This window comes from Ostrea edulis, chromosome 8 (genome assembly GCF_947568905.1).
Source record: "Ostrea edulis chromosome 8, xbOstEdul1.1, whole genome shotgun sequence".
In the NCBI taxonomy this organism is placed as follows: Eukaryota; Metazoa; Mollusca; class Bivalvia; order Ostreida; family Ostreidae; genus Ostrea; species Ostrea edulis.
In genome coordinates, this window is record NC_079171.1 from 36182560 (window position 1) to 36196825 (window position 14266).

At 35.2% G+C, this 14266-nt stretch overlaps 1 protein-coding gene across 1 annotated transcript; it reads left to right on the forward strand.

Moving 5' to 3' along the window:
* The first annotated feature begins 7150 nt into the window (after window positions 1–7150).
* Window positions 7151–14039, forward strand: LOC125662694 (C-type mannose receptor 2-like). Its single transcript, XM_048895003.2, has 4 exons — window positions 7151–7683; window positions 9617–9696; window positions 11172–11268; window positions 13579–14039. Exons 1-4 carry the CDS (start codon window positions 7329–7331, stop codon window positions 13815–13817), a joined length of 771 nt encoding a protein of 256 aa, XP_048750960.2. The 5' UTR covers window positions 7151–7328; the 3' UTR covers window positions 13818–14039.
* The last annotated feature ends 227 nt before the right edge of the window (window positions 14040–14266 follow it).

The following is a 14266-nucleotide window of genomic DNA, read 5'->3' on the forward strand; positions in this document are numbered from 1 at the left end:
AAACAAATACGTTGTACACATCTGGAAATTCTGTGTACGCACGTGCGTGTGAGTATTTTGACCATGTTTATACATTACAAGTCTAAATATATGACTGAAAGAGAAGTCATACAACAGTTCAATGAGAAAACGAGAAATTAACAGCAACTCTAAACTACGAAGACCCAAATCAATGCACGTGCATACACGCGTACGTAAGTACAATACAGCATTTTTGTTGTTGCTTGTCAATAGACATTTGAACGATATACTTACTGTATGAATGTAAAATCGATTGCTTCACTTATAAAAAAGTTATGGTGATTTCAAAATAGTCCAATCAGAATTTAGCGCACGTGCATGAGCGTGCGTGGAAATGATTTTGACACCATCAATGAATGGAAGGCCAACAACATATATGCAACCTAAATTTCAAAACTATTCATTGCAATTTAAAAATATTATTGACCAATACTTGAATTTTGACATAAAAGAATTACAATGCACGCGAATTCACGCGCACGCAATTTTGATAATGGAATTTTTGTTGAACCATTCAATAGGCATTCATACCATATATCTACAGGATAAATTTGAATTCGTTTCAGTTTTTAATTCAAAAGGTATGGCCATTTTAGTACCCGGAAAATGAAAAAAAAAGTTATACACGTGCATACACGCTCACGTGAGAATGAATCTGTATCAATGTTGATGTTATTGAATATACATTTGATATATATATACTTCCACTATAAATTTCATATTGTTTCCATCATTTATAAGAAAGTTATGGCGATTTGAAAATTGTCCAATCAGAATTTAGCACACTTGCATGCACGTGCTGGAGAGTAATTATGATTATACCAGTTTGTTAAGAATCCCAATATACATACACAACCCAAGATTCAAAAGCATTTTAAATTTATCAACCTCCGCAGATCACCACTTGAAATCGAGGGCTCATATATATCTGTTCAATCATCGCCCTGCTTACTAAAATCCACAATAAAGTACTGTTTCAATCAAATGCCTTGGAAACTCTCAAACCATACGGAGTACCGTTAGGACCTTCAATGTCCCTAAAATTTACTACACACTGATAAAAATTACAACCACCAATTTGAGTTTACACTAAGTGCGCTGCACTTCGGTGTGATGTGTTTATATATCTTGTTCTGTATCCTATTCATAGTTATCCACTATTGGGACACCTACAGTTGTATATTTTTAACCAATGTGTGGTGCAGTGAGGATTCTCTATTGTGCCAACGCCTACCATTACACGAGTTATATGTATCTGGTTCTACGGTTTTTTAAAAGGTTCTTTTCGACCTGTATATATATGGTAAATGTTACTGATAACAAAGAACATACAGACCCGTCTACTAAATGGACATTTATGATGTACATTAAAGTGATATTCAACATGATGTTGGTGATTTGAAATTCAACATGGACCGTGCATTTCATTGAATGGACATCTTGATGGTGATCAAATCATTAACCGGCACTATGTATTGCAGTTATTTTAAGCACAGATATTTTAACGACAAATATTTGTCTCTCTATCTCTCTCGCAAATGATGTGTACGAATTTGCGTACACGCAGGCGGTCTGCTACGCACCTGCATAACCACAAGGCTACCATGTATAATGTGATGTAAAATCAGAACAACGGTCAATATTGTGTATATCGGATCATACTCTTTTTTGTGGGTTGGGGTAGAATGGAATGAGAGTGACCTAACGATCTGCGTCCTCTGGTGAACACATGCTTACTGTAACTTAAATGACACATCTTGTGTTTTCAAAGTATCCAGAATTATATGCATTTTGTCTTTCTTATGCTTGCGATAATTAGCCACAATACGGACTTAAATCTAAGCCCTGATTTCAAAAAGCCTGGTTAATTAGATAGGTAGTCACGTGGTACAGTGACGTCATATGCGATCTTCGTCGATCAACTAGTTGTAAAAGTAGTGTTAGATATGGGATCACTGTCTTAACACTATTTGGTAATGCCATTTCTGTAAACAACTGTAATTAGCGTTGTTGCTTTTCTAAAATAAACAGTGCAATTATTATTAAATTCATTTTTTGAGGAGTTAGATACATGTAGGCCTAAATTATGATACAATTATGTATCATTGACAACTAGGCCTGCTATCACGGGTGCATTTCGAAAGAAAAAAAAAAGTAATAAAAATGATCAAACTTGTTGTGAAAATCACAATACTTTTAAATTATTTTATTCAAGCAATTTTATTAAGCATTATTATTTTATATCTACACGTTGTTACTTAGGAAGTGGGAGCGCGGCGTGCTGTTGTTGTTACGTACACGCGTTCCTTAAAAAATGAAAGCATTATAATTCAATTCAAAGTTGGGAAATATCATATTTTATTATTTATAATTGAAAGTTCAATTATATTTTATCTTTAAATTTCTTTTTTAAAACTATCAGTTGGTAGACACTGCTAGCAAAGTTCTGCCTATATGTTGTTACAAGGTGAAGGTCAGTTGGTGCGAGTGTGTATTGAATTTGAGAGCAGAACGGAAAGTATATGCCGTAGGCCTATATGTAACAGTGCCATAGCTTCGATAGAACCATTTTCTCGCAGTTTATGTACGTCTTTGTCCAAGTGCTTTTTTTTATGGCAAAGTCGTTGTGCCGAGAAAAAAAAATATTCACGTGTTGTCTCTCATACCTTCCTTCGAAAATTGAAAAAAAAACCACAGTCCAAATTCTCTCTACTGACAGCAAGTGCACCCTTAAACGGCACAAAACACCCGAATGCAGTGTTATTTACAAGCCGTTAATGTGATAATTGTTTGTTTGTCAATTAAATCTAATCTGTTTATGAAATGGCTAACAACTGTTTTCAAATCTTCTCGCTCGAGGTCGCATATGACGTCACAGATAATGGCGCGTAAAATATCGAAGAAAATATGCATATCGCAAGATTTAAATTTCATCGCTTTCAAACTAGAAAACTACGCAAACTGTTTAATTGAAAACACATGTAAAGTAGTTTTAGGCATGAAATGAATTAATTTTGCTGAAAAAATTAAAAAGTTTGAAAACATGCGATGTGTCCTTTAAAACTTAAAGATCAAAACTTTTTTGTAGTGTTAGTTAATGCAGACGATATAGTGTTGTAGAAATGAATTTCATATTTACATTTCCAATGAGTTTATCTTTAATACCTTTACATATTGTAATGATAGCCATTTTTGAATGAAGGTGCTACAGTTGTAAACTATGCGCGTATGAATCTGGATAGATATAGTGCGACTATTTAACGTTTATCGATACTGACAGAAAGAAAAGTTGAGAATGTCAAGATAAAAAATAAATTTGAGATAAAAAATACACGAGGGTATTGACTGCATACTCTTCATATCGGCATATTTTCATTAAGAGCTAACGAGCTGCATGGGGTATGCCGACGATAGCGTTGTAGTTTGTACCTTCACATAATTTCAAAAATGAAAGAACAAGGTACGAATCTGTATGTAAAAAAGTCCAAAAAATCTCATTTGTATGTCTTGAATCTTGACCTGTGTTTTAAGGAAGTAAGTAAGATATATGCCAAGCACACTATATCAACTTACATCAAAAGTATTGCTAATTTGATAGCATTATTAAGTCATAAATTAGACTTTTCCCCTCCTTCTTTTAAAAAAGAGCTTGATAACTGTTGAATTTCATAAATATTTTTTCTTAGGAAAAGGTGTGACCATCTGTCGAGGAAAATGAAATTAATATATATTGTGTATTAATATAAGATTAAAAATGTATTTGAATATGAATTTGCCCGATGCATGGACTGTATGTTTTTATGAAAGGAAAAACCCCAGAATTAATAAATGTTTTCATTGATTTTGGCAGTTTTGCAATTTTATGGCAACTCCATGCTCCTGACGTATAACAGAAAGCAAGTTTGGATCACATTAAACGTAATTTGGGTTTGCTTATGTATTTCTTATTGTAGTGCCTGATTTCGGGACTCCTACTGAAATAATCCATGTCTTGGGCTAGGTGTCTGTAGAACTGCACCTACCTCTTTATATTTCTCAGCCACGTAACTACGAAAACGTTGTATTACACAGGTATAAATTAATTGATTTTCTGCCCTTTTCCTTCCCTGTGTTCTAATCCAAGCTTCTCCCCACCTTAAGCAGAATAAAACTCAAATCAATTAGACAATCAGTCATTCATGTTAAACAAACAAATAATTATATACGCTTCCAATTAAGATGAATCATTGCTAATTATACATTTAGTGTAATTAACAAAATCATCCACACGTAATTATCTTAAACTTAGTAGAACTCGATACTCTTAATTTGGTTAATTGCTTACGTGTCACAGCTGATTAAGGGTGTTTCAGCCGTATACATAATACACGTAATTCATATTGAGTAGTAAATCCCACCACACCAGGGGTCCACCTTATACACACATCAATCAATCTCTATGAAGTTTATTTGATTTTAATTTTGATCTAATGATCAGATCACCTATGATCTCGTGTTTACTGTAGGCAACCATACGGAGGGTTATGAATAATTAAGTCAATACATACTTCATTGTGTTTTATTTAATTCCAATATTTCATAATTCATTTCCTTAACCCCTTTATACATGGGTTAAACCTGGTGACCATAATGTTCAGTAAATATTCTTATCTTTTTTCCTGTTTGATTTAAAAAAGAATACCTCTAAATTCTATCTGTAAACATAGTTTTGAAATCATTAAAATAATTTGTAGTGCAGCTTCATCACTAGTATTTCTCAGATATCTAGTACATCCTCTTTTGACTAACCCTTGAAAACTGACAGGCTGTGAGCACTGTTTATGCAGGTATTGGAAGCTGTTTGTAGGTTTGATTTACGAGCGAATGTCTAATCGTTGGCTCTCTGAGAATCTTGTCCCTTTGTGAATAATAATGTTAAAGAAATTGACACTGGTGTGAGATATTTCATAAGTGAATCTCAAATATTTGTAACAAGACTTGACTATGTCGAAAAATCTCTTAATTTCATTCAGACTTCCATTAAATATAATACAACCGTCGTATCTAACTTTGCCTTCATGAAAAAGTTTGTCGGCATATTGAAATTTTGAAAGTACATCATCAGTGGAATCTTTCATACGTAGATGTGTAATTTCTGGTTACGGGCAAGCCCTCATAGCCGCTCCTATAATTTGTTTGTGACATCTTCCCTTGAATCAAAGAAATCATTTGCAAGTATATACATCTGAGAGAAAAAAATGAGATAAAAACTGCAAGGTCGAGATAGTTCTAGATCAGAATTGCCTGCTAGGTATGCTTTCTCGACAGATTATAGTAATTCATCAAATTTCATATTGGTGTATATGTACATGCTGCGTGGCCACATCATAAGTAACCAGAGTTTAGTTAGGGCATCGCGCTCAAAACCACACGACCTCTCACATCTGGTCGGGCGCGGGTTCGAATCCCGCTCGCGCCGGTAAGTGAGAAAGTTTTCCCAGTTTACTTTCGGAAGGTCGGTGGTCTTTTCCCAGGTACATTGTATCTGGGTTCTCTCTTCCACCAATAAAAAATGGGCGCCACTAGATAACTGAAAAATCGTTGAGTGTGGCGGAAAACATCAAATTAATCAATCAATCATAGATAACTAGGATGACATTTTCTGATGCAATCGAAGGTTTGATGTTGTGTATAAAATAGGACTTGTCTTTGATGTACGAACTTTATTTTTGGACAATGGGCACAAGGGAATGATTACAGTAGTGACCTTTATTGTCCGTTGGTGTCCCACATTGAGAAATAATTGGCTGATTAGTGGGTTTTTTCGGAGACTGCATTGGCCTTTTAAAAGTGCAACAACCATTTGATTGTTAATTTTAGGGAGCAAATACGGACTACCATATTTCATACTGGTATTTTCATTTGTGCTTAAAAACCGGTAGATTTCCTTGCCTAAAGTTTTGCTTTGATGAATCATAATAACGTTCGACTGAGGTACAGTTTCTAAATCCGGTTTTTCTACCTTTAGATAATAGGCAGAATCGACTTGTCTTAAACCTTCTGAGCTATATTGATCTTTATTCATTATGACAACTGCGTTGCGTTTATCAGTCTTTTTAATCATAATCCTAGCTTTTTATTTGGTAAGCATTTTAAGTGTAAAGCCATGACTTGAAACTATTCATCCTTATCGGTGAACATGTGTGCAAATTATGTATCCGATGGACTGGGAAATTATACACGGGAGAATAAAGAAAATATCTTAATTCGGAGTACGTACCACTGAAAGTCAAAGGACATTTTTTCACAAATTTTGTAAAAACAGGTGTTCTCTAACAGCTGAAAACAATTTATATTGAGACATCCACAACTGTATGTGAAGTACCAATATTTTGGGGGTGTCTACGATCGTAGCAGTGATGATTCTCTATTCTGCCAAAGCCTACTATGTATCAAAGGTGATATCTGAAAGATACATGACTATCAGTTTCATTTATCATGCTGGGCGCTTGGCGAAAAAAAATTCACTATATATGTTTAAAGTATTAGGTTTGGTGAAGCACCGGAATTTGAGAATGGAATCCAGGACTTCTGGTTCCGAAGTAAGCACACAAACTACTAAGCTACCATTTCCGGGTTGATGTAAAATCAAAACAACGGTCAATATTGTGTACATCGGCTAATGCTCTTATCGGGGGTAGGGGAGTGGGGGTGGCCTAAAGCTGTGGGTCCTCTGGTGAACACATGTCTATTGTAACTTAGAGATTATTACATTTTGTCGTATTACCGATTGCAGAAAACATAATGTTTATATGCATTTTATGATATTTACATCTCCAATGACTTCGTCTTTAATACAAGTAGTAATGGCAGTAGCTCTATGGAGTATGTCGTCGTGAAGTGTTGGGGTTTAAACTTTCTTTTAATTTTCAAAAATGAAATGTATATTTTCACTACTCACCTTTGATAACGTGACATTACACAGCATTAATTGATTTTCTGTACTTCTTAGTTCCTGTGATCTAATCCAGGCTTCCCTCCTTCAGCAGATTAAAAATCAAACTGTGTAGACAGTCATTAATGTTGAACGCTTTCAATTAAAATGAATGATTACTAATTATATATTTATAGCGTGGATGATCGACATTTGTAATGATTAATGTGCAACAATGAAACATGACCAAAAGAACTTGAAATCTTAGGTACACATAAAATTAGAATCGTACCATTAAAACGTATTAGAATGAATGTCATAGACGAAGTATGGTATTTTCTTTTGGTACAAAATCCATAGCACCCTTTCATTAGGAAAACTACAGTTCGTTAGAATGTTTTCTTTCCAGTTCTTTAGAAGATTTGTCGTGAGTTATATACTCTGTGTGTTCCTGACCCCCGGGGGATTTTACACACAGGCAAACGAAGGAGTCAGCAGATTGAGTCTAGGTCGCGACCACGCTTATGACGGTGTGACGTCAGTGAACAAGCAATATTATGTTAAAAATTTGCAAGAAACTAATTTTGGGACGTGTGTTAGAAATTGCCTGTTATATTCACGTGAATGTGCTGCCCTTCTGTACAGTGAAACCCTGTTATACTGCAGCCTCCTAAAGTGTCACCTCAACGATAAACTGGTCAATAGCAACATAGAAGGAGGTGATTGGGAATACTGGAGAAATAACCAGGGTATGTTTTTTTTTTTTTGCTGTTTTGTTTTACATCCCGTCAAGAATTTTTCACTAAGATTGAGACGTTATAAATTGTAGGTGCAATACATACTTAGCGCTTACTGTCATAGTTGTAAGGGTTCTTCAATGTGGCAATGCCTGTCGTGAGACGGGACACCCGTTTTTAAGGTCACATCCGGAAGATCTGTGATTATCGCTGCTACATCCCGAGCGATTGTCGAAGGAGCAATTATTAACTATGTTCACATCTGAGGTTTGACGCGGCCATGATACAATCGGGGCTTGAACTCACACCCTGCCAGTTTCGAGACAAATGATCTACCTCTTGGCTACCACCAACAGTGAATTACTTTTTACATATATGATTATATTCACATGTGAAAATTACTAACTGTCATGGTACACTGTAACTTATACTGGTAGACCTCCTTCTTCGTGAGTTCACAAGGCGTGCGTTCAAACCCTCGTGACAATGAAGGCTGAGTCGAAAACAGGTACAAGTATTTTATCGTAAGGAGGTGGACATGATCCGTGAATAATCTGACGTGGATCAGCGTAGATATTGCATCAAATCGATGCATTTATTCGCCGGAAGCGCGCATGTGGATGAGGTTAAAAGACTAGAACCAAACTCCTATATACTATGTTCCAGAGATTCAGTTTTGGTATCATTAACATCTTATTCACTCAAATACAAAAACATACTAGTGGAAATTAATAGTGGTAAATTATCTTAGTTATGGATAATATCTTGGATGCATTTGTTTAAATCGTGACGTATGTCTGAGCCGAGTAGTTACGACTGGATCCCAGATAACTTAAAACGATGATGCCTTTAATAACCGATGTCACAGTATGTGTTGCGATAATAATGGCTCTGCGCTGTCACAATATAAACATCCAGAGAGATAGCAGAGGTCAATAAATGTACCACGTTGCCCCACAGTAGTGTGTGAAATATCTTAACTTGGTTGCATAAAAATCTGTATTGCGTGTAGCGTTGAATTTTGTAAGTAAATCTGTAGCATATTATTTTATAGCCTTGATCTTATGCATGTGTGAAATTATTGAATATTGTTTAACATCCCTCTCGAGAATCTTTCACTTGTAAGGAGATGTTACTCATGCTGGCAAAGGGTTGCAAAATTTAGGCCTATGATCGGCGCTTACTGCATTTAAGCAGGGATGGATCTTTATCGTGCCACACCTGCTGGGCCACGGAACATCGGTCTTTTCGGTCTCATCCAAACAACCGCCCCATTTAGTCGACTCTTACACTCTGATTCCACGTCCCGTGCGGATCCGGGTTAGAAGAGGTCCCCTCTTCTAACCCGGATCCGCACGGGACGTGGAATCAGAGTGGTGTTTAACCAAGTAATGTTTTCGATGACTGATCACTGGATATGAATATTCACTTTGTCCACTTATGTTCAATAAGCAAATGTCTATGATGTCAAAATGTTTAGTCGTTAAAAATTTATCGTGATAATGATCATGCAAGTTGTTAAAAATCATACTTTCTGATGCTATTGATTTGCATAAAAGTTTATCGATTTCAATTTTTTTTTGAAAAGTTCTTTAACATATTGCATCTCATATACGGGAGAGGTTTTCTAAGTTGCTAGAAATTTTAACCAATCCCTTTGTATATTTGTACAATAAAATATGTAAAATGAAAGTAAACAAAACTAATTATAGCTTTAATGTCGTAATTCGTAAGCGTGTAATATGATCAAATAATTGAAGCTAGTAAAATATAATGCATTAAAGCTATTGTCTTTTGTTAACATTTTACATACCATAAGTGTTATATTGTAGGGAGACGTAACAACAAAATCTGGACGAGCAGCAATTTAATTTAGTGTGTTGGGAAAGTTTTACTACATTCGTTGACATAGTGTGATAAACCTGTTGTTTGTATTTGATTGTAGCTTGTGAAGAAGGCTGGACCCCCTTTGCCGGACATTGTTATTTCTTCAATGAAGCAAGATCAAAGTGGAACGATGCTGCGGTATGGTTTTCTACAAAATCAGAGTAAAACAGATCTCTAGATGGCTGAGAACATTAAGATACATCTAGATGTATGAGAACATTAAGATACATCTAGATGTCTGAGAACATTAAGTTACATCTAGATGTATGAGAACATTAAGATACATCTAGATGGCTGAGAACATTAAGATACATCTAGATGTCTGAGAACATTAAGATACCTCTAGATGTCTGAGAACATTAAGTTACATCTAGATGTATGAGAACATTAAGATACATCTAGATGGCTGAGAACATTAAGATACATCTAGATGTATGAGAACATTAAGATACATCTAGATGTATGAGAACATTAAGTTACATCTAGATGTATGAGAACATTAAGATACATCTAGATGTCTGAGAACATTAAGATACATCTAGATGTCTGAGAACATTAAGATACATCTAGATGTATGAGAACATTAAGATACATCTAGATGTATGAGAACATTAAGATACATCTAGATGTCTGAGAACATTAAGATACATATAGATGTCTGAGAACATTAAGATACATCTAGATGTATGAGAACATTAAGATACATCTAGATGTCTGAGAACATTAAGATACATCTAGATGTATGAGAACATTAAGTTACATCTAGATGTATGAGAACATTAAGATACATCTAGATGTCTGAGAACATTAAGATACATCTAGATGTATGAGAACATTAAGATACATCTAGATGTCTGAGAACATTAAGATACATCTAGATGTCTGAGAACATTAAGATACATCTAGATGTCTGAGAACATTAAGATACATCTAGATGTCTGAGAACATTAAGATACATCTAGATGTCTGAGAACATTAAGTTACATCTAGATGTCTGATAACATTAAGTTACATCTAGATGTCTGATAACATTAAGTTACATCTAGATGTATGAGAACATTAAGATACATCTAGATGTATGAGAACATTAAGATACCTCTAGATGTATGAGAACATTAAGATACATCTAGATGTATGAGAACATTAAGTTACATCTAGATGGCTGAAAACATTAAGATACCTCTAGATGTCTTAAAACATAAACAAATATATCTGAAAATGTCTCAACACATTAATAAAAATATCTGAAATGTCTCAAAAAGATAAACAAAAGCAGCAGCATTTCTATAATGCTCCGAAACATACACAAAATCTCTAGATATCTCAAAACATAAACCAAAATATCTCTAGATGTCTTGAGTTGAGTTAAGCAAGGCAGTTCACCTTCTATGCAACGTTTGTGTTCAAACTTAATTGATTGAATGTAGATTGTGATCGACAGGAGTGCTTACTCCTCCTAGGCACCCGATCCCACCTCTGGTGTGTCCAGGGGTCCGTGTTTGCCCAACTCTCTATTTTGTATTTGAGATTGATTACTGTTCGTTATCTTCACCTTTGATTTAGATTTGGAAATTGAGGATCGCCTTGTATGTAACTGTTTTTATATGTTTTAGGATATCTGCTACCGTCAGGGTTCGTACCTGATCGAAACGAACTCACCTGCGGAAAACACCTGGATCATGGAATCTTTCCTTCTACCTGAAACTGGGGGTGATGATATGTTTTTTTTATCTAAAAAATCTTCATCTACACAGTAAAACCGAATCTTTAAAGTTGTATATTCCCTTGCATGTGTAATATTGAATAAGAAATACTTGTATGTTCCCTTTCATGTTTAATGTTTAATCAGAAATACTTGTATGTTCTTTTTCATGTTTAATATTGAATCAGAAATGCTCGTATGTTCTCTTTCATGTTTAATATTGAACCAGAAATACCTGTATGTTCCCTTGAATGCATTTGATACACGTTTAGGGTTGATTTATTGACTTTTGTTCACATTATAAACATTCGATTCCACAGAAAAAAACCCACACACACACGATAGGATTTATTAATAATTATACGAGTATGTACCCTTCCGTTAGATTAAAAGCTCTTCTAAGTTTTTCATCCCCTCGATATAAAGAGTGTTTGTATGATTTCCGATATAGTTTTAAGTTTTATACTGTAGTAATATTACCACATTTATTGGCCTTGGTAGCTTAGTGGTGGTATCATCTAATCAGTAATGCAAGGGTACCGGGTTCGATACTAAGTTCTGCCAAAGATTTCTGATCACATTACTAAGTGTTCGGATTTACTTACTTATCTTTTCGTGTTAGGTAACACATAAGGCTTCCGATAGGGTCCGCCAACCAGCTCTGTCCTTTGCCTTTCTTTCTAATTCACCCCAACTGTATCCCAAATCTTTCATCTCTCTTTCAAGCGTCCTCCTCCATGTACCCTATGGCCTTCCTGGTTTCCTCTTGCCAGCCGGTGTTCACTCCAGTGCTCGGAGTTACGATCACATTACGGATTTAGTTTTTCATTACTGAGTTGTAACATGCTGTTGTTCTAGCAATAGTAAATGGTACCATTGATCAAAGGTAATTTAGGTCATTTTGTCCCTAGTCGATTGAGAAAAAAAATAAAGGAAAATTCCTAAATATACCAACTATTACTGCATTGACTTGATACATGGCTTTGATGATTATTTATTATTCTTATTCTTATAAAATTATCACATAAATTATGTCAAATTATTAAAAGTTTGAATACCTGAACAAGTAGGGGGACGACGAAGCACACTGTTTTGGCATACGCATTACGGGAAACAGAAATTATCTACTAATGATATAATAATGGTATGTGTTTTTTAGTGTTGATATGCTCGGGATCAAGAAACGATGATCCCGTTTCTGATAAAACCCAGAAGTGGATAGTTTGGCTAAAAAATCGAGATACCAAAATTGCTGTTGACTTACATGTACCTTGCTTAATTATGGCATAATTTTCAAACTGCTAGAAATGCACATCTGCTTTTTAACAATGAGACACACGTACTAAAATCCCAGCAAATATAGCTAAACATAGTACAATAGGTCAAACAAAATACAATAAGTTCAAATCATCATTTCGTATTAAGTGACACACATAATAAGGACGTGACTACATTGATGAAGATTGCTCCGCCTTCGGGATTAACTTGTCACGTGTCATTCAATGAGCTTATCAGAACGATAATTATTTAAATTCATATACCAATTGCCACCTTATACGATAGTATGTTGTACTGAGATGTTTATAGACAGTGTGTGATAATGAATATTGTTTGTTATGTCATCATTGTCCTTTGCAATTAAAAACAAAACTTTGAGAGCTGAAAGCGAGCAGTGACACTTAATCCGGACGGACAATACTGAGAACAAGCAGTAATATTTAGTACGGACGGACAGTACTGAAAGCGAACAGTGACACATAATCAAAGTGGATAGTGCTGAAAGCAAGCAGTGGTACTTAATTTGAAAGGACAATACTGAGACCAAGCAGTGACACATAATTCGAATGGACATTACTGAGAGCAAGAAGAAACAAGTAATCCAGACTGCCAATACTGAGAGCGATCAGTGTTACCTAGTTCGGAATCGCAGTACTGAAAGCGAGCAGTGACACTTAATCAGTCTGTGATACAGAATATTGTTTGTTATGTCACCATGGTCCTTTGCAATCAAAAACAAAACTTTGAGAGCTGAGAGCGACCAGTGACACTTAATACGGACGGACAATACTGAGAACAAGCAGTGAGACTTAGTACAGACAGACCGAACTGACAGCGAGCAGAGATAATATTAAAATTGTTCGTATCATCTGATTATGCCTTATCGAGTGACAAACCAAATACCTCGTAAAAAGGAAGTTATGTAAAGTTGCTACGTATTGCATATTTCTTTTAAGAAAATGTTTGGACTTTAAATTTTATGTAATGTTTTCTGCCTCATCAAGTTGGAATATCTAGTGTTTATATTATCCATGTTTCAGTTGAGAAAGAGTGTCCACACATTTGGAGCTGTTCTTGTTGGATTGGCGCAACTTACTACAAGTCTTCCGGTACGTTTGTATGGAATCACAGCGGCGGCGAAATGGTGGTACCAGAATGGGCGAATGACCAGCCTAACAACTATACCGGAAACCAGGAATGTGTCATCCTCATGAGATCTGGCAGCGCAAACGATTTCGTATGCAATCATGCGTTTCAATTCGTTTGTGAGAAGGATTGAAGAACACAGAAACAAATATTTGGCTTTTCAATAATATGTTTGGCTACCGACATAAACCGCCAACAATGTGTTTGTGAATATAAATGTTTATTCGGGAATGTTCATGTTATATTCGAATTACAGAGAGGGGTGTGTAGATCTGCATTATAATGTTATGTAATGATTTTATTTTGACCGAACTAATGTTCTGTCTGCAAATCATAAAATCTACTATATTAAGGTAGTATTAAACACGTCTTAAATACACCACAGAGTCGTCCACATCTGCTTCATACCTGAATATTTTATTAAAAATAAATGCCAACGGCAAAATAACAAATCATTGTTATGATAAATGGTATGATTTCAATTTCCTCATCGTTAACTTCCCATATTCATGTAGCAATATTCCATTATTACTTGCATATAGTGTTTATATCTCTCAACTGATTCGATACGCAAGAGCTTAT

Coding starts and splice junctions, on each gene's coding strand:
- LOC125662694 (XM_048895003.2), top strand. CDS start 7,329: ATGTTTTCTTTCCAGTTCTTTAGAAGATTTGTCGTGAGTTATATACTC. Junction 7,684..9,616: donor ATACTGGAGAAATAACCAGG/GTATGTTTTTTT, acceptor ATTTGATTGTAG/CTTGTGAAGAAGGCTGGACC. Junction 9,697..11,171: donor CAAAGTGGAACGATGCTGCG/GTATGGTTTTCT, acceptor TATATGTTTTAG/GATATCTGCTACCGTCAGGG.